Source organism: Protopterus annectens, chromosome 12.part0 (genome assembly GCF_019279795.1).
Source record: "Protopterus annectens isolate FY-2018-M chromosome 12.part0, PAN1.0, whole genome shotgun sequence".
Taxonomy (NCBI): Eukaryota; Metazoa; Chordata; order Ceratodontiformes; family Protopteridae; genus Protopterus; species Protopterus annectens.
Window position 1 is genome coordinate 1119775171 of NC_056746.1, and position 21610 is coordinate 1119796780.

Consider the following 21610-nt stretch of genomic DNA (forward strand, 5'->3'; position numbering starts at 1 on the left):
GGTTGCCTTGTCAATGTGATAGCTACAGGGGATGTCGTGCTTGATGAAGGAAATCATCATAAATTCTTTTGACATTTAGCTTTAGGTTATTACACCAGCAATTTCTTTGGGAAAGGCTCTCTTGGAGGATTTTGGTATCCTCTGAAGAGTTTATGATGGCATCAAGTTTACAGTCATCTGCAGACTTGGTCAGCCGTAAAACCTTCACATTACCTTTGACTTTTGAGAAGTAAATTACAAAAAGGAGTGGCCAGAGGACTGAACCCTGGGGTACACCACTAGTGACAGATCTTTTAGAGAAAGTAAAGCTGCCAGGATTCTCTTTATACCTCAGTTTACTATTCATTGAGTTACATAGGGACATTAACATTTAGCTGGGACAGTTTATCAACAATATCTTAGTGTGGGATGGTGTTAAATAGCTTTGCCAGGTCTAGATATGTGATGTGGACTGATTTTCCTTCATCCATTGCTTCATTAACCTTTTCAGAGTAATCGCCAGGCTTGGCAGTCAAGATCTACCCTTGACAAAATTGAACTGACTTGGGTCAAGAGTTTGTAGGTTACCTATGTCCTCACTTATTAATTCAGTAATGATCATCTTTGTAGCCTTACAGATGAGGCTGGTCAGACTTATGGGTCTATATTTACAGAAGTCCATTGATGCTTCACCTTTGCCTAGGAGAGCATCTGTTGCTGTCCTAGCATTCGTTTGGCACAAAGTCTGTTTGGAGACTGATATTGAATAGCTTCTGTAGAGGGTTTGATCAGGGTCAGTAGGCAAACTGGTATGTTATCTGTCTTCATAGATGCAATGTTCTTGGCCTTGAAAAGTACTTTGAGGACTTGTTATTGGGAGATTTAGGGTTGGTGGGTGTAGATGTGGGTATGTGATCTGGGAATGTAGGGAGTGAGAGAGGTGAAGTTATCCCTTAGTTGACTGGCTGTGGCCTCAGGGTTTGCGTATGTGATATATTTTTATTAGTTCTTTGCTGGGCATTGTTTCAGAGGTTTCTAACATACTCAAAGAAGGCTTTGTGGTTGTCTTTTGGCTGGGTGGCTGTTTTTACTACGTATCAAGCTTTGCTTGATTTGAGCAGGGACCGGAATTTCTTGTTAAGTTTAGCAAGAGGTTTTCGACATCTTGAGAGTTACATTTATTACTGCATGCAATGATTTTTTCTTCTATTGCAGAACCTGTCTATATTTGGGTTCCACCCACAGGGATTTATTTTAAAATCTAGCATTGTATTTGCTTCAGAAGGGGACAGATGGATCTATTCATATGTGCAAAGAATTTGGTGGTAAAGGATTCTTCATACTCAAATGGGTCTTTAGGTTGGAGGCCAGTGTTGAATTTAACCATGTCATCACTCAGTTTTCATAGATTAGCCTTTGTGCAATCTCTGAATACTGAGGTATTTGAGGATGCTTCTGGATTAAGTCTTATGGTGAATGTGACTGATTTATGATCCACATTGGCGGGGAAGTTACATCTTGTGGGGAACAGAGATGTCCCGTACTGGTGAGAACTAAGTTCAAGATTTTGTCTCCCCTAGTTAGAAAGAGGCCTAACTGGTCCAGATACTTTATATTTATGAAGTCCTGAAATCTTTGGGCATACACGTTAGGGGATGTATAAGTTTCCCAGTTGATAAAGGGGCAGTTGAAGTTCCCTCGGGGAATGGTGTTTGGCCAATTGCATAGGGATTCCATACTTGTCAGTTAGGCTATATGGACCAAGGGGGACATAGAGAGCATCCTATAGTTATCTATAATGTGATAAGGAGTTTTATTAATGGTAAGTTGGACATGGAGGCATTACAGGTTGTTATCCTAACAAGCCAGAAGGTGATATTTTGTTTTACGAAACTTGAGACACTGACGCCTTTAGTGTCTTCATCTAGTGAGATGGGTCTGAACTCATGGCAGGTGTTGAAACCCTGCATTGATGGGGTGCTCTCCCATGGTCTTGAACTAGATTTCCATTATGATGCATTTATCAATGCATTCCATAGTAAGCAGTGCCTGTAGGGAGTAAAGTTTTCTGTTAAGGCTTCTAGCATTAAATAGTAATACCTTAATGTTATTCAGATTTTCTACTGTACAAATTAAGGTATGTTAACTTCTTATCAAAGTCCAGTTAAGTTTGAATTAGGACTAAATAGTGATGCTAGAATGTAAAACAGTCAGCCATTGCTCATAGCTGCAAACTGAAAATACTTTGTACACAGCTACTGGATGTTGAAACTTAGAGTCCTTCCCATAATTTTTAAAACATTTGTCAAACTATTATAAATGTTTATTTCTAAATGTTGTTGTTTTTGCCCTACACATTGCTTCTATTGAGACACTCTCACCACCCTTGTAATTTGTCTTTGCTGAGGATTTACAGATTATTTTGTTCTTTCCCTGTCTTCTGTTGCATTTGTCAGTAATATAGAAAGGCTGTTGAATTCAGCAATACACCAGCATGCTATGTGCGGTACAAAGATTATAAAAAAATGTTATTTTGTAAAATGAGGATGCTTCAGTTTCCAGCTGGATAAAGCCAAGCAGCTCCTGTGAATCTTTCAATGACTGTGAAGTGAAATTCTATTCAGTCATACAAGTGTGGGCTAGCATACAAACAGATACACATGTATGCGCACACATTCTTACTTAAAAGCTGTTTTTACTAAGATTAACCCATTGTCTTATGCCTATTATAATGTATGAGTTGCAAATGCAGTTATTTGTGCTCAGATAATAAAAAAAATTGACAACATTAAGTGTCACAAATCTTAAAGCAGCACATTACGAAGCTTGCAGTTTAAATCAAAGGAGAGAATACTTTTTGCAAACAAGAAGGTTCATAAATGTTACACAAATGTTGATCATGTTGATCATCATTGATAGAAAATTGCAGTCACAGCAGAAAGTTAATTTATTAAGTTATTAGTAATAGTCTAAAGCTAAAACATGGTATAGATACATTGCATACTTAGGGAAAACAGACAGGCATACACACATACACTCTGTCACATGCGCGCACACACACACACACACACACACACACACACACACACACACACACACACACACACTAGAATGTTAATTTTTATTTCACATATGCACACATTACTATGTTAGTTATATTTTAATTTATTTATCTATGTGTTTGTTCATTTATTAATTAGTTTTACTTTAGTCTGTATGGATTACTCCTTTATTTAGTACTTACAGCTTCAGGAATAACTACTGTATAGTTCATTTACAGTTCCATTCATTATCCCCTTTTTTTGCCCTGTTATTTGTGTGTTTGTATGTATGTATGTATGTGTGCATAAACAACCAAAAGGCAGTATGGTTCAGAAACTGTTGCATTAAGAGTACATGATTAACTACTTGATGTAATGGGATCCTATCTCGCCTACATTCATAACAGATGGGTTCGGAGCCGATCCATCGGCTCCGACTCGGCAACTAATACACTAGCACAAAGTCTCTCATTGGCTGGGCTACTCCCTATCCCAGGATGCACTACACCTGCTTCCCCAGATCTCGTTTGCCGCTTTACAAGCTGGACGTGGTCTCGACTTGGCTGGAGCTAAGTGGTTCTTTTTTACCTTTATTGGTCTTTGACCTTGGGGTTTTTGTCTACATTAACCAAACAGCTGTTTTAACAGCTATTCCTTACTATTCCTTACTATTTTATATATTTTGTGTGTTTGAGTGTCTTCTGGTACTTTATTCTTTTCAGTCGGGCAAGGCCCGTTTAAGTTAGAGGGCCTTTGCCCTACCTTTGAGTGCTGTTCAGCCTTAATTTACTTTTTTGGTTAATTGTTTTTCGGGCCAAGCCCGTTTAAATTAGAGGGCTTTGGGCCGTTGAACTTGTTTTGCCTGTGACTGTTTGTTGTGAGGTAAATTTTTTTCCTCAGTGCTCGCGCCAGTGTGTCTCGCGCTTTTCAGTTGGCGCAATTTTGTTTATAGTGCTTACTTGTTGTTGTAAAGTCAGGTTTTAAAAAACTTACTTGTTGAAGGGCCTGTATTATGTCTAAGGAGCAAAAGTCAGGCTTTAAAAAATGCACTCGGTGCAGTTATAAAATGTCCATTACAGACAGCCATTCAGTCTGTGTTTATTGTTTGGGGCCGAAACATCTGCAAGAGACTTGTAGCGTCTGTCATGCGTTCTCCTCTAGAGTTCTTCAAGAACGCAAGAACAAGCTAATTTTGAAAGGGCTTATTAAACCTTCTTTTGAGGAAGCCTTGGATCCACCTGTTGCTTCCAAAAAGAAAAGATCGTCGGCTCCGACAAGTCCGTCGGAGCCGTCTACTAAAAAGCCAAAATTGACTTCTTCTTTTCTCGGCTCCACTGACTTCGGGGCCGAGGGTCGAAGGGTCTGCCTCGATACCTCCTGCCTCGGCTCCATTGGTTTCGGAGCCGCAGGTTGGAGTATCGAGAGGTGAATCACCTCCATCGGTTCCAATGGCTTCGGAGCTGGTGGAGGTGTGCAGCTCAGACTCTTCCCCCTCGGCTCCGAAGAAAGCTCTGTCGGAGCCGATGGTGGTCCATGCTGTGGTGGAACCAGCGCTGATAGCGTTGGAGCCGTTTCGCAGCCGGTCCCCTTCTCTCTCGGAGCCGAGAGGAAAGTCTTCTTGATTGTCTACCTCCTCTAAATCATCGAGACTCTCTGATTCGGACCTGGATAGGGTGATACAGAGGCTATTCCAATCTCCAGTTTTTACTAAATTGGTCTCGGCTCCAGCACAGTTAGCTTCGGAGCCGATCCCCCCTCCAACACATTCGATTCCTCCTCTAACCTCCTCGGAGCCGTTGGAGTCGGTGGTGGTGGAGCAAAGCGGAGCCATACGGTCGGAGCAGAGACCCCTTCGAGGTCTCTCGGTTCCGACTGTGCTTCCTACCCTGTCCTCCGGTTCAGGGTTTGGTACTGCAACCTCTTCAGCCGGGCCCGAGGGGAACACTTTGGGATTGGGTGCTTGATTGCCTAGTCTTCCTCTCGGAGCATCGGCTGCTGGAATTCCCAGTGCCATCGTGGCCTCTAGACCAGTGACCTCCTTGGATTCTGGAGGTCCGGCCTTTGAGGCCATGAGGAGCGCGCTGGCCATGCCTTTGCCGGTTCAGCAAGATTCTACCTCACCGTCCCTAGATTTGGAGACTGGTGCCTCTGTTGTGTTGCAGCTCCCTGGCAGCGGGGCCCCAGGGCCTGAGGATACCCCCATCGGGGGTCCCTTCTTCCGGGTGGTCCGTCCGAAACTGCTTCGGACGAACCCCCACGGAAGAAATTGTGTAAGAGGAAGCACGTAGACTCCCAAGATGAGTCTGTTACATCAGATACTGACCTCGATGACGCAGAAGGGTCCCCCAAATCATCTTCGGATGATATCTCCTTCTCAGATATCTTGGAAATTCTGAGACAGAGAGGTGACTGGCAAGCCAAAAACCCTTCAGCTGAGGAGTCAGTCTTCCTCAAGGCCTTTGGGGCCCAGCCTTCCGCCTCCTAGGTGTCTCCGCCCTTCGATGAACTCCTTGATTTGGTTTCTCGAAAGGTGTGGGAACACCCTGATTCTGTGGAACCGGTGCCTGCGAGGCCCAATAAGTTTTTGTCAGCCCCCCCCAGAAGGAATTTCTCACAAAGGGTGTGCCTGTAGATGCTTTGGTGGTGGCTTCTGCCACACAGCAGGACGTGGCAGAGGCTTCAACGTCTGTTCATCCTCCTAATAAGGATTCCAGGAGCATGGATAGGTACGGGAAGCGTACCCTGTCTTCAGCGGCCTTTACCTTACGGTCGCTGAACTACTTATGTCATTTTACGAGGCTCCAAAGGGATCTCCTCAAAGAGCTAAATGACTCCTTGTTGGTAATCTACCTGAGGCACTGGCCCCGACAGTTGGCGCCCAGATGACTACCCTCTTTTCTATTGTTAACTCGTCCATGAGGCTCATTTCCTATGCGGCCGAAGGCGAGTAGAGCAGCGGAACAGGCGTTGCCCTCAGGAGACACGCCTGGTTACGCTTGTGTTCGCTTATGGAGGCCTTCAAGTCTTCCTTCGCCGACGCCCCCTTTGATGGGTCATCTTTGTTTGGACCCAAGGTGAAGGACACACTAACTCGGTGCGAGCAGGAGGGCAAGACTTTGACTGCCGTTGGGGCCCGATTTTCCGCTCCTTCTAGGCCTTACCCCAAGGCTCAGAGAGGAGGGAAAATGTGGTTTAGAAAATCTCAAAAGTCTTTCCCTACTCCACCCAGTGATTCCCCCTCCAGAGGCAGGGGAGGGGGAAATTCTGGAAGACGCCGCCCCAGAGGTGGCAGAGGCCCCCGTAACTCTGGAGACCGCGATTCCTTTCGTGGTTCTTCATACAACCAGCGTCCCTGAGTTGTTGCCCGACTGTGCAACTCCGGAGCCAGTCGGGGGTCGATTTGCGGCGCACCCACAAGCTTGGGAATCCATAACAAGCGATCAGTGGGTGCTTCGCATTATTACCAGAGGATACATCATCCCCTTCAACAAACCCCCCCCTTCTTTAAGGGAAATCCCGGACGTACCACCCAGTCAGCGGGTATCAGGCAGCATTAGAGGTTTCAAAGCTGCTAGAAAAAGGAGCCATCCAGCCTGTCCCCATCGACCAGATCGGATTAGGAACTTACTCAAGATTATTTTGGTACCAAAAGACAGGGGACTTCAGGCCCATTTTGGACCTCAGTTCATTGAATCATTTTGTAAAAGTCCAAATTCGAATGGTCACTCTTCAATCTATTCTTCCTTTGCGGGGAAAAGATGCATGGATGTGCTCCATAGATCTCCAGGACGCTTACTATCACATTCCGATAGCTCAAGAGTCCAGGAGACACTTACGCTTCCACCTCGGAGTCAGTCATTTCCAATTCCGAGCACTGCCCTTTGGTCTCACCACAGCCCCCAGGGTGTTCACCAAGTGTCTGGCAGTGGTAACTGCTCACCTGAGAAGTCTGGGATTCCAAGTGTTTCCATATCTAGATGACTGGCTCCTTACTGCCACCTCCGAGTATCTACTATTCCAGGCACTCAGCGCCATGTTCACCTTGGGCTGTTTCTTAGGGATTACGTTCAATTTGCAAAAATCTGTACTACAGCCATCTCAGCGTATTACTTTTATAGGTGCAGACTTAGACACAAAAAGAATGCACGCCTTTTTACCGGCAGCAAGAATTCAGGTCCTACAAGATCAAGTCAAATCCTGTCTTCCCCTACTAAGAGCCCTGGCCCATCAGATTCTACAACTGTTGGGTTTGATGGCATCAACCATACTTTTAGTTCCCTTGGCCAGACTTCACATGCAAATTTTACAATGGCTACTGTCGGTTCAATGGTCTTATCAGGAACTTCCCTTGAACCATTTAAACATGATCACGGAAAGTTGCCGTCGAGATCTGCGTTGGTGGCTTCTCCAATCCAATCTCGACCAGGGGCGACCCTTTATACCTCAACGTCCCATTGCCACTGTGACTACGGACGCCTCCCAGGTAGGGTGGGGGGGTCATTACCTGGACAGGTTGGTTCAAGGCACATGGCAGATCCAGGAAACGCATTTGCATATCAATGTCCTGGAGATGAGAGCGGTACTCTTGGTACTCCAAGCTCTCCATCACGCTCTCCCACAAGGCCCGATTGCTATCCTATCCGACAACATGTCGGTGGTGTGGTACATAAACAAGCAAGGTGGAACCAGGTCTTACCCACTGTGCAGAGAAGCCATGAGACTTTGGCACTGGGCGGTAGCTACCAACCGCTTTCTAATGGCAACGCACATACCGGGGAAATCCAATGTGATTGTGGACAGATTAAGCAGGACCATTCTTTTACCCCACGAGTGGTCCCTCAACCAGGGAGTATCTGCAAAAATCTTCGACAGATGGGGTCTCCCTTGCTGCGACCTGTTTGCCAGCCCTCACAATGCGAAATGCAGAGAGTTCTTCACGCTGTTCCCTTCTCAGGGACAGATTCCCAGGGACACTCTGACCCACATTTGGCCCCCCGGTCTTCTCTACGCCTTCCCCCCGTTTCCCCTCCTACCGAGGGTGATACAGAAGGCCATTTACCTGGAGAGCGAGATGATTTTGATTGCCCCGCACTGGCCTCGTCAAGTTTGGTTCCCTTTCCTACAGAGGCATGCGATAGAAGGTCCATGGTTTCTGGATCCGGTGCCAGACCTGCTGACTCATCAGTCAGGACGGCTTCACCCGTCTCTCAGGTCCTTGAAGTTGGCAGCATGGTTACTCCACTTCCATCCTTAGTCCGAGACAATGCTCTTTCTCCGGACGTGGTCCACATATTGTCTTCTTCTCATAAACCTTCCACTATCAAACTTTATTCCAGCAAATGGAAAAGGTTTGCCTTCTGGGCTCAGGAACGGGTATAGACCCTCTCACTGCACCAGTATCGGAGGTTCTGAATTTTCTGGCCTCCCTTTTTCAGTTGGGCTCTTCAGTTTCTACCATTAAGGTTCAGCTAGCGGCGATCTCTAATTTTCATGCCTCATTTGAACCTTCATTGATGTCTCACAAACTTTGTAAGGCTTTTCTTAAAGGTGTGTGGCTCCTTAGGTCTCCATTATCTCATCCTGTCCCCCCTTGGGACTTGAATATGGTTCTTGCTGCCCTAACTGCCCGTCCTTTCGAACCAGCTGCTACCTGTGATTTAAAATTTCTGTCTTGGAAAACGGCCTTTTTAGTGGCCATAACTTCTGCCAGGCGAGTTTCAGAACTTCAAGCTCTTTGTTCTGATCCTCCCTATTTGATTTTTCACAAGCATAGAGTTTCATTGAAATTAAACCCTTCCTTTATACCAAAGGTGGCCTCCTCTTTCTGTATTCAACAAACTATAGAACTCCCTGTGTTTTTCCCAGAATTCTCTAATAACGCAGAATATACCTTGCATCAATTGGATGTACATAGACAACTGCGTTTTTACTTGAATAGAACCGCTCACAAGCGGAAATCAAATCAATTGTTTGTTTCCTTTGCAATGAACAGATTGGGTCAACCAGTAACAAAAACCTCCATAGCTAAATGGATTAAAGATTGTATCATTTTTATTTATTCACAGGCTAACAAAGAGCTTCCCTTTAAAGTCAAGGCTCATTCTACCAGGCAATGGCTACTTCTGTAGCTTTTCACTCCAAATTATCAATAGATGATATTTGTGCTGCGGCAACCTGGAATTCTCCGCACACTTTCATTTCTCATTACAAATTGGATGTGGTTTCTCGAGGCAGGGCTTCCTTTGGTTCCACAGTTCTCAGGAGTGTTTTCCAATGAGCCACCCGGGATTTAGGTGCTAGGGACGCTGTCCCATCTGTTATGAATGTAGGCGAGATAGGATCCCATTACATCTTTTAGTTATGTACTTACCATAACTTCGGATGTATGGGATCCATCTCGCCTACATTCATAAGTACCCACCCTCCTTCCCCCTTCCATTCGGATTTAGAGGAGCTGTAGTCCCTTTTTGGTGATCTTTCTTGAAGAACTTTAGTTGGTTATAGTGACTACTAGTTTTTCTGTGTTTGCATGGATGTATGAAAGCGAACAAACAAGATCTGGGGAAGCAGGTGTAGTGCATCCTGGGATAGGTAGTAGCCCAGCCAATGAGAGACTTCGTGCTAATGTATTAGTTGCCGAGTCGGAGCCGATGGATCGGCTCCGAACCCATCTGTTATGAATGTAGGCGAGATGGATCCCATACATCCGAAGTTATGGTAAGTACATAACTAAAAGTTCTCCAGTAATACTGAAGTAAAGAAGTTATGATATGTGCCAGTACTGTATTATGACAGTGTTGTATGCTGTATTTGTGATAGGCTTATTCTAATTGTAGGTTTTAGCTCAGAAGTTTTATTTTTTTTGCAAATGCAGAAGCATCATGTAGATTCAATCTCCACTGCTTAATTTTGTTTCATTATTTCAGCATCGAATGCGCCCTGACATTGCCCGACTACTAACACCTCACATATATGATCACCTGGAGAACCATCCCTCTGTATTGCTATATGAGAACATAAAGGTAAGCTTTCCTTTTTTGTAATGGTAACATATGCCTCGGTACACACATGCTCACTAAGGACAGTAAGTAAAATGTTATGTTGTTAAAACTAGCTGCAAGCATTTAAGCATCATTAGTTAGTGCCTATGGGTGCAAGCTGCAATAATCTGGTTGTTTATCAGGCAAAAAGTAATGCCTGTAGTAGACACACAAAAAATTTCATACAGGTTTTTACAGATGATATTTTGAAACAGAGTCATTGGATACTGGAGAGTATAGGTCAACAACAAACTACAGATTAAACTCTCAAGCAAATGAAAGAGCTGGGCTTTGCACGTGTTTAACTTTTCTACCCTTTTTCAGGACCGTATGCCAAACATATTGTTTATCCTGTAGTTAAATTCATCTTGCTTTTGATAGAACTATTTGCAGGCTTTGATCACCAGCTTATAAAGTTTAGCTTCAGAACACCATATACAGGACCTTTCCAAAGGCGATGAAATGCTTAGTCTGCCTATATGGAGTCTGATGCCAGTTAGCCCATGTAACAACTGTAGCTATTGATGTTTTCTGGGGAGTATGGTAACTGTGAAATGCAAGTGCCCAGTTGTTATTAGATCATGATGGGAATAAATCATTCCTAAGCTCCATCTTTGAATATTATTGAGTGATATAGTTTGGTGGAGAATCATAATATTAAAAAGGGTGACATAATCTTGAATGTAGGTCCATTCTGTGTAGTCTTAGAAAAGATAAATGGTCACAGATAGTTCATTATTGGAGATATTAGACATCAGTCTTTTACAAGAAGACAGAGATCTGGAAAGATGACAGCAGTAACGAAACATCTGTCTTAACTCTTAAGACTGTAGATAAAGATTGGATATCTGGATATCTGGGCTGTTTAACAGCTCATACTGTGTAGATTTGATTGGAGAAGGGGATGCTGATAACGCCAGTCTTTGAGAAGACACAATAGAACTTGGGTTTGTTTTCCAAATTCAGGTCAGTCTCGAATTTGTCCTTCGTGACTGATGTTTTTGAAAATGTGGGTGAGTACAGTTCACATTGAGAACCTTCCATAATCTTGTCAGTTCTCTCTTTGTCGATGCCATGTGTTGACCTGGTACTAAGACCTCATTAGTTGGGTTAGTCAGTGACTTTCTGCTGCCAAGAAAACCGTGAACCTTTGTTTTTTTATTGTGCTTTTTAGATTTCTTCTTAGCACTTGGTATAGTGGACTATGACATTCTATGGAAATTTCTGAAAAAACAGCATTTTCCAGGTGTAGTCAGTCTTTCCTCTGATGCAGCCTGAATAGGTTTGCAGATGGTCTTGTGAGGACTAGCAGGAGTATGGCTTCATGAGCAATGCCACTGTTACTGATAATATGAAAGACAGTGCCTGTGTTTCTTCAATCCACTCCAGTGACCCCAAAAATATTGGTAAACAGTAACATCACTCTCTGTCTATATATAAATGTAAATCACTGTTAAGTAACAAAGTAAAATTTAGCCATATGAGCATGTAGAAAATATGTACTGTTATTTTGGGTTAAGGGTAAACACAATTCAAGTAAGTGTCAAACTGAACAACAACAGAGCACAGTTATAGGTTCTGGCTTTACGGGCCTTACTTGCCTTCCAACTGAAATCACTGCCTTACTTTACTGGATTACCCACAGAAATTGTAAAAGATAAGCTACTGCATGCATACGCATGCGCATACACACACACACACACACACACACACACACACACACACACACACACACACACACACACACACACACAATTTCCAGGAGAAAATAGTTAAACCTTCCAGTACTATAATCTTCTTTCTGCTTAATGACAGAAAACCAGGCCTGGAAAACTGTAATTTCTGTCCCATTGTGAAAAATATAAGCCACCTAAACTATAAGAAGTAAGTATTAGGTAAGTTGTCTGTTTTTTAGAGGTGGATGTCACAATCTTGCACCATAGGACGGCAGTACCCTTTTTATCAAATAATATATATAATCACAAGATGTTAACATTAAATACATTGAATTCTTTACTGAAAAAAAAATTGGGCAATGTAGTCTGAGTTAAATATACAGAGTGCTAGAATGTATACAAAAAAAGTAAAATAATCAGCTTTAAACAGATAGAATGCTTAAGAAAAATCTATTTAATCAACTAAATAGTTCCTAACTAAACTAAAGCTGAAAGAATTAATAGGCACTGGCGTCCCCATTCTAAACATTGTAAAGTACAACAGGAAAGCATAAACAGAACAAATTTGCTGTTACGGATGAGTACAAAGTCCATGCAGTTCATCTATGACAGCACAAAGAACTATTCCAGACTGGCTTTTGAGTGCTGGGTTTTCAAAGCAAGAAGTGAATCTTCACATTAAGAAGGTCATAGCGCTTGACTCTGGAGGGTCTATATTAGAAAATCGAAGTGTCAGATCTTCGAATGTTCTAATATCGACACCTAGTAACCCAAAGTTGAAAACAGTGAATTTTTAGATAACCGAATTCTTTCCTAGGGAAAGAATTTGGTTGTCCGTTATTGTCGCTTCGCTATTTTCAGCTCTGTGGTGGAAAGTTACGGTCGGGTTCAGGTAAGTGCGCGATTGTGTGGACGTGAGGGTTAGGGTGGGATATGTGAGTTAGGGTTAGGGCGCGGGTCAGGTAAGTGTGCGAATGTTTGGACGTGAGGGTTAGGGTGGGATAGGTGAGTTAGGGTTAGGGCGCGGGTGAGGTGTGTGTGCGATAGTGACGGACATTAGGGTTAGGTTTTGGATTAAGGTAAGTGAGTAGATAGTGGTGTATGTACAGTTTAGTGTAGGTTTAGATGTAAGATTTTAGGTGTATGTGTGTGGATTGCTGTGTGTTTGGTGTGTTTGTGTTGTGTGTATGTGTTTTGGAACAGCAAATTTTTTCCCTAGGAAAAAATTTGATGTTCTAAATTTTTGGTCTTACCGGTTTTCGGTTACTAGGTGTCGATATTAGAACATTCAAAGACCTGAAACTTCGATGTACTAATATAGACCCGACCCTGGAGGAGAGTCTCGGGATGGGTTAGCACTGGGAGATAGACTATTAACATAAACCTTCCCAAACAAATCTCCCCTCTCTCCCATATCAGATCAGAAGGCTCCTGCTTCCTGGCCTGAGTTCCAGCCTTTTGGCTTATCATCCAGATCCAAACTGCGGACAGTAGACCTCAGATAAATTATATAAATCCTTAATTAGTTAGTTATTTCTTGATTGGTTTCACTACCTGGGAGAGCGTGTGTGTGTGTGTGTGTGTGTGTGTGTGTGTGTGTGTGTGTGTGTGTGTGTGTGTGTGTGTGTGTACGTACGTACGTACGTACGTACGTACGTACTGTTTTTCGCTACAGAAAGAGTAAAGCAACATTTCTTCAGGAAAACAATTACTTGCCCCCACAGGACAAGATCAAAGTTTACATTTTGCTGCAGCTCCAGAGCAAATCATTTACACGTCCTATGCAATCTTTTTTACCCGGTCTTGTACAGCATTTGATGTTTTGCATATCTGTTGTATATTTTGTTTTGCATATTTGCTGCATTTCACAGAAAAAGCAATTATATGTTTTATACATCATTTCACAGTACTGAAAAAATAAATGCAAGTTCAATCACGTATTTATAGTTCACATCTGAAAACAGTACAAACTTGCCTGAGATCATTATAACTTCCTTACACATCTCTCCATTTCTTGGACCTCTATTAAATTTTCTTGAGATGCCCTCAAGAAACAAACATCATAAGTTGAGGGTGCAGTAGCTGAGTACACTGCCTAGTTCTTTGTGTTAAAATGCCATCTGAATTTAAATTTTTAATAAATACGTATACTCTAACCAAGTCCTGAATGGGTCTATATCATATGAGCGAATCGCACAAATTGCGAATGCTCATAATATCGAACGTACCGGACCTCAAACTTCCTATTGTGGGGGGCTGCACTCTCCACATCCCCCGCTAAATATATATTCCAACTCCAAGATCGGTGAGGAAAGGGCAGATATCCCATTCTTCACTGTATCGCAATCTCAGAAGAAGCACTTCGAGGTTCGGTACGTTCGATATTATGAGCGCTCTCAGTTTGTGCAATTCGCTCATATGATATAGACCCGTCCTGAATAGCCGGCAGACTCTATTAGAAAAGTTGCACAACCCACTGTAGGCTCTATATAAGAGACTCGTGTCACTCCTCCTTTGATGGGCCATTGCATCCCTCTGTCCATATAGTGCTCTACCAGTTGGATAGGGCTTAACCCCCTAACCTGCTGTAGTACTACCCAGCTTTCTTGAGTCTCTTCCACTGAGCAGTCAGACTGAGGGAGGTTGATCAAAGATGCCTCTCTGAAATCTCCTGAGTCCCTCTGCAGATTCTGAGAACTAGTGTTTCTGTATCAGGGTAGAACTTTGTCATGTTAATATAGTAATGTCTGTGTTCTTGCCTGGCATCTTCACATTGTAGTTAACATAACATACCTTTCCTACAGTAATGAAAGGCTCCCCCCATGCTGGATACATATTTTTTCTTTCAAACATGAATAAGCATCGTAACCTTCTACCTGGCAGTATATTCTTGGACTTTGGCTGTTTAGACCTTTTGTTGATGTTTTGCTAGTATTAGGTGATCCTGTGCCAACCCCACAAGCTCCCTAAGCAGTCCTGAAATTTAGGATGTACTCCATAGCAGACTGCTTGTGGGAATCATATTCATCCTTCCACTCACCATTCAAGGGTCCTTATCACCCCATGGACATACAGAAAATCAAACAACAAAAAACAAAAACTGTGGATTCTTGGGGCACCTCTATGTATACAAAAAGGAAATGGGGAAAATACTCATCCTCCTCCCATTTAAACTGATCTGGAAATGCTCTCAGTTTTGTCTTATGTTTGTAGCTGGCCATATGTTGATGAATAGTAGAATGCAGTCCTTAAATGCTTTAACCCACAAAGCTTCCACAAACAGGTCAACAGGTCTGATCGGAAATTAACATCTCATTTATCAGTATTTTCCAGTGAAAATCTACCCTTCTGATAATTTCTAACAGAGCATCTGCCTCTTTCTCTACTTCAGTAGAAAGCAGAGCCACTGCCTCAGGACATCTAACTTCATATTCTACCAATACCTATATATAACTTTTACCTGTGGTCCATGGCTCCCACCTGAAACAGTTTATCACTAACAGGCAAAGGCATCAAAACATCCTTAGCTTTATCTCCTGTATTGCCAAAGGTTTGGCACTAGTCATACATCTTGGAAAACTTTGACAAATCTTTGGCAATACTTGACCAATAAAAATTATGCATAAGCCTTTATCTTTTTATTTGTTACACCCATGCGGCCTGAAAAAAGAATATCATGGGTTAGAGCCATAGCTGGCTCATCTAGCACCATGTGCCAGTCCCATGAACTTGGATCCTACCCCTCTCAGCTCTTCCGTCCAGCAGCCAATCTCTGCATTCTACAAGCTCTTCAAGAGGAGAGGGGGAAAAAAAAACATCTTCAGATTATTGTAGAAAGCCAGTTGGTTTCCTACAGCACATCCACTGCTAATAATGCCCCACCAAATCATGCACCCCTGCCAGCTCTTAAAAAAGTCATTAGATTATTGTAGGAAGCCATTTCATCAATCATGCAACACCAAATCCAGCCCCCCCCCCCCACTCTCAACAGAACTTTGAAAAAAAAGAAAAAAAAAAAACACTGACTCACGTGCCTTTCTGTATTGGCATTTCAGTACAGAAAATAGGTCTGGGTTGTAACAGCTAACACTTTATACCCAGGACACCCTTTCATCCCACTCTTGCTATGTTACTGCCATGGGTTATGGCCAGAAGTGCTCATCATTATGCTGTTGGCAGTACTGCTGTATCATTTCTTCTAATAGTCCTCCTTCAGGAGTCCACTGTTTGTACATTAACCTCTTGCTCCAGTAAATTGACTCTCCCAGTGGCTCCATGCACAGAGGGATACAATCCTTAATGTACCGCAATGACCCATATTCAGTTAGTAACATGGGTGCTGGAGGGGCCACAGAGGAAGGATGGGAGTGAGCCTCTGCTGTTATCTTACATATTTGGGGGGGGGGGAGTCAGCTTAGGAATACTGCCATCAGCAGTGTACAAGCCTAGTGGGGTTCTGGGATGCATAAGCAGTGAGACGCTTAGTTGGGAGTTGTGCATGTGCAGAAATTATTTATTTTTATTTATTTATTTACATTTGTTGACCGGGAGTGTCCGACTGGATGTAGGTCCATTTTCAGCAGAGGCCCGGGGAGAAAAGCTCCACAGTTAAGATAAACAGACAGTAGTTACATTGGATTACATAACGATTAACAATTTGATTAACATAGCAATTAATTACAAACATATATACAGATGAAGAACATAGTACATCAGTAGACAACTAGAATCTTTATCTGTGAAGTACATAACAGACATTAACAAATGTTACAATAAGAAGTTCCTGCTGTATAATATGTACTAGGCTTATGAGCATCTGAGCTTGCTATAATCAAGGTAGTTAGTGGGGTGGAAAGAAAGGTAGTGGTTGGATGGTGTGGGTGATATTAGAGTGGGAGTTGCAAGGGCATAGCCAGCATGTTTTTAGGTGCGCTTTTAGCAAAGTTTTGAAGTGGGTGCATGATGGTACGGAGGTAATTGTGGGTGGGAGGGAGTTCCATAATTTGGATATGGTATAAGAGAATAGTGCTTCACCAGCAGAGTTATTGGCTTTAGTGATCTGCAAGTGATTTTTGTTGCTGGATCTTAGTGGTCTGGTGGTGCGATAGGGTTGGAGTAGATACTGGAGGGATGGGACATTTAGTGGATGGTTTACTAGTTTGTGGGTGAGTGAGAGTTGATACCATTGAAGGAGGTGAGGGAGTTCAAGCCAGCTCAGTTCAGCAAGTGAGAGACAGTGGTGACTATGGTAGGATGCCCCTGTGGCGAATTTGGCGATTTTGTTGTAGCAGGTCTCTAGCTTGTTTAGATCGCATTGCCTTAGGTTGGTATATATTGGAAAGGCATAAAGTAGGGTGGAGATAAGGTGGGAATTTGCTATTGAAATCTTTGCTGCTTTGGTGAGAAGTTGCTTATTTCTGTATAACGCTCCTATTTTTTTTGTGGACTTTTTTATGGTCATGGATATGTGAATGTCAAATTTTAGTTTATTGTCTATTTCCACTCCTAGCAATTTGGTGTATTCAGTTGGGTATATAGTGGTGTTGTCTTTTGCTGTGATGTTAAAGTGAGAGTTGTTCTGAGTATGTTTGGTGGGTTGGAAGATGAGTAGTTTAGTTTTGTTTGGGTTGAGTATTAATTGGACATCGGATAACCAAGTTTCAACAGAGGAAAAGGCTTCCTGTGTGACTTTTTGCAGTTTGGGTAGGGACTGGGCTGAGCAGATGATGGTTGAGTCATCTGTGTATTGTATGAGTATGCCATGTTTGGTGGCAGAGGCTAGATTATTGGTGAAAACAGAGAAGAGTAGGGGTCCAAGGATGGATCCTTGGGGAACCCCTATGGAGACAGGTAGTTGGGGAGATATGTCATTCTGCCATACAACAGATTGTTGGCAGTCAGACGGGTAACTCTGAAACCAGTTGGTGACTGATTGAGAGAAGGATAGGTTATTGAGGACAGAGATCAGTTGTTTGTGTGGGACCATGTCAAATGCTTTAGATAGGTCTAGGAAAGTAGCAGAGGAGAGATAGCCATTGTTTTTATGCTGAAGGATAGTGTTAGTAAAGGAGAGTAAGGCAGTGGTGGTGCTATGGTTTGGTCGGACACCATGCTGAGTATTGGAAAGGAGGTTGTTAGTAAGGAGGTAGTCTGAGACCTGAGAGTGTATGCATCTCTCTAGTATTTTGGAGGGTGGAGAGAGAATAGCTATGGGGGCGGTAATTGGTTAGTTCTGTGGAGGGGCCGCCTTTGTGGGGGAAATACATATACATCTCCTGAGGGCAGTGTTTGTAGAACATGCAGTGGTGCAGTGAAAGGGGCAGTAGTTAGGGCATACTCCCCAGCAGCAGTATGAGATTGCACCAACATCTTTTATCTCCTCACTGGCCCAGGATGTGGAGTGGCAGAGCCTGGGATGCAGCTGAAGAGGGTCTGGGAGACTTAGTGAATGAAGAGATGAGCTGGCAGCAGCTGATGGTCAGCTGTAGTGAGGAAAAAAAATTGACTACTACTGCCCCTTGAGGATAATGAGCCTCATAGGCTACCTCCATCAAGTTCTGTTTGTTAGGTTCTGAGAACAGAGCCTGTCTCAGGTCTTTCTTTATGAATCTCCCCATTCCCTTTCCAAACAAAATCTAATATCTTTTACAATTAAGGATCAGGTTCAGGCATGTTAGTACCACCTACCTCTCTTCTTGAAGTAGCTCCATCCAAGGGAAACCCAGTACCTTTCAACAGCTGTGGCTCATGTTTAAACTTGTCACCCAACTCTTCCTGTGAAATAGTCGTATCATCAGCTTCTGTTGAAGATGTGGCCCTGGATGGGTCTCACTCATACTGCCATCCCCTTGCGCTTGCCCCCATGTCTAGCTTTGTGTATTCACAGTTGAACAAGGTATTGCATTATCAAAAAAAACCACACATTTCTTATTAAAGTGTTTGCTATGGTGTCATCAAACACTGCCAGCTGCTTTTTCCCTTATCCCCTTATTTATCCAAGTAAACTCAACTAACTTTTTCAGAAAAGGTGAATCTTACAGGTTGTAAGAGGTATGGACTCGCAAGCAAATATTACTCATTTTTAACCACTTCAGGCTTAACAATAGTTATGTCTAATGCTGTGTCCCTCTTGGAAATGGTCTCTTTTTCTTCCTTCCAGTTAAGGTGCAGGCTATTATGGTAGTCTGAAACAATGGTTATGTCCAGGCAACCCACCACTACCATGTTACCACCTCTGCTTGCTGCCACATGACTTTTGTTCTCTACCTTGTCACTGTGTGCCTTTGTATTGTACCTGCCCTATTTGATTACAGTAAAAACATTTAACCTGAGGACATGGGTATGTACTAGTAGCATTTGACTCTCCCTCTTCTTGTGAGGCCTGCTGTCTTCTTGTGAGGCCTGCTGTGATTACTTAGGTTGCCCCATTGGTTCCCTTATATCCATATTTAGTGTTGTGTGCCCCTTTATGTGCATTTGTGCCTTGCTGACTAAGTAGAGGTTACCCTTCCTACCCATATTTTCAACATTGGTGCATTCCTGGCTTGTCAACCAGATTCTCATTCTCTGACAAAGGACTGAATTCTTGCTTCCTCATCATAAAATCTCCTTATATTTCAAAGATAATAACCCGAAATCCACTCACCCACCTTTGAAATTATGTACTTAGTTCTGCATTTACTTCAATGACACCATACTCTGCTCTTTTCCTGTGTTCTCCAAACATTTTATTATAAGCTTCAGGAGTTAATTTATACAACTCAAACAAAATGTCCCTCACTTTTAGGTACTCAAGATAATCTGTATCTCATTCACAGCATGCATCGCCTTACATATGTGCAGAGGGTTAAAACCCTTATACTAAGGAAATGGTGTATTACTGTCTTTGCCCCCCCCCCCCCCAGTACTCCTATGTCTTTCATAAAGGGTTAAAACCCTTATACTAAGGAAATGGTGTATTACTGTCTTTGCCCCCCCCCCCCAGTACTCCTGTGTCTTTCATAAAGGGTTAAAACCCTTATAATAAGGAAATGGTGTATCACTGTTTTTGGTATCCAGGGCTTGGTTTCCACCACCCGTACTTTTCTGTCTTTCATTAATAGCCAGCACTGCTTTCCTCTTTTATCTCACTCTTTATCCCTCACTGCAGCTACAGCCTCTGACTGTTCTTGCTCTCTTTGCATTTGAAGCTGTTTTATTCACTCACCTCCTCCACATTTCCACGTTACATTTCCAGTTCTAGTTTCTTTAATTCAGTCTACATTTTAGGCATGGATTCATTGGCCCTTTTTCTGTGTGCTGTGCAAGTACAGCTGCTGCAAGGCTGTCTGTCTCCAGGCTCAGTGGATTGAGTGTTAGCTGCTCTCCAGGTGGTTATCATTTCATCTTTGGTCACACTGGCATATTGGATTTCTTTTGATTTGTGCTGTTTAACCATTTGTGCCACTGACATCAGGGCTCCTCTGCTTGCATGCTTCTTAATTCTTCAGAGTAAAAACAAATAACTGATGTGAAAAATATTTCTTTCTGTGTTTAATTTACCTTTTGGGAGCAAGAGTACATGCACTTTGATAATAAAATTATTTTGCATGATAAATAAGTTTAGTTAAAATATCCCAACTACTGCATGCCAGTACTTAATGTTATAGACAGAGCTACCAATAGAAACATGGGAACAATACTAGAAAAGTGATGATGGGGACCATAAGATGCCTAGCCCTGTACACCTTAAGTTGGTGCACTTAAAAGTTCTTACCACCGTTTATGAGCACGTAATAGTTCTCAACTCCCAAATCACGCAGGATGATACATGATTATCCTGGTCTAAGTGCATATTTTCCCATCCCATCATCAATACTAGCCTTCAGTGTAGCCATAGTGACACTTTGCATGACCTGTGGTGGTAACCTATTTCACAGGTTGGGAATATGATGAGTTACAAATTTATCCATCCAGTGATCCAGTGAGTCTTGCTGATTCATTGCTGTAGATTCAGGTTCCTAATCTGCGTGTTTATAGAGCCACTGGTTTTCTGAAGAAATAGAAAGTGAGATAAGGATGGATCTTTATGGCTCAAAAGGCAAGATTAAGAAGTAAAAGACTACTAAGTATAAGGGGAATCATGCTACTCTGTCATGATAGTTGAAGGATTTAATGTCTTTAATTTTATTGGTTAGAAGTCTTTGGGGCCTTTCCTGTCGAGCAATATGCTTAGATTTGTACTTGTCAAAGGGGAAATAGTATTTCATGATGGGTCTGTTAAAGGAAGAGTACAGCAATAGGATGACTTCTTTGGATCTTGAGGATATTTCCTCAGAAATTATCTTGGTCAGCCTAGCAATAATATGCCTGGGAGGTTGATTGTTGCCAGGTATGCAAGCTATCCTGTGTGCTCTCTCAACCTTGAAATTCTCAGGTTGTAGACCAGTCCACTCTGATAGAAGATGCATGATGAAATCATGGCATCTTTTCCCTTTCTTGCCTTTTGATATTCCACACAGTCTTATATTTTTATGCATGGCTCTGTCTTGTGAGTCAGGTAACATTTCCTCAAACATGTATAGTTATACTTCGGCTGCCTCAGCTCTAAGTCGTAGCCACTCTGTCTCATGTAGCGTGTCTTGTATAGCATCAGCATGGTTACTTATAACTGTCTCTGTCTCTCAGACTCTTTCCTTAGTCTTTGTCATGAATTTTGTCCAATGTTGAGTTCATTTTTCTAAATTCCCCTAGGACCTCTTTTATTGTTGCTTGCTCATTGTTGGATGATTCCCTTAGTTCACTGTGCTGTATGCCCACACTATTTTTATTACATTGAACTTTAGATTTACCTTCAATAGTTTTATCTTGGCTAATTTCTTCTTATTCCTTTGTA

General features: G+C 42.6%; 1 protein-coding gene across 3 annotated transcripts in view; it reads left to right on the forward strand.

The window, feature by feature from the left end:
- Positions 1-21610, forward strand: part of ZNFX1 (zinc finger NFX1-type containing 1) — a 359279-nt gene that overhangs the window by 328604 nt on the left and 9065 nt on the right. For all 3 annotated transcript variants that reach the window (XM_044090129.1, XM_044090128.1, XM_044090127.1), the window contains exon 13: positions 9947-10042. In XM_044090129.1, coding sequence (XP_043946064.1) covers positions 9947-10042 — 96 coding nt within the window. The remainder of the gene's footprint in view (positions 1-9946; positions 10043-21610) is intronic.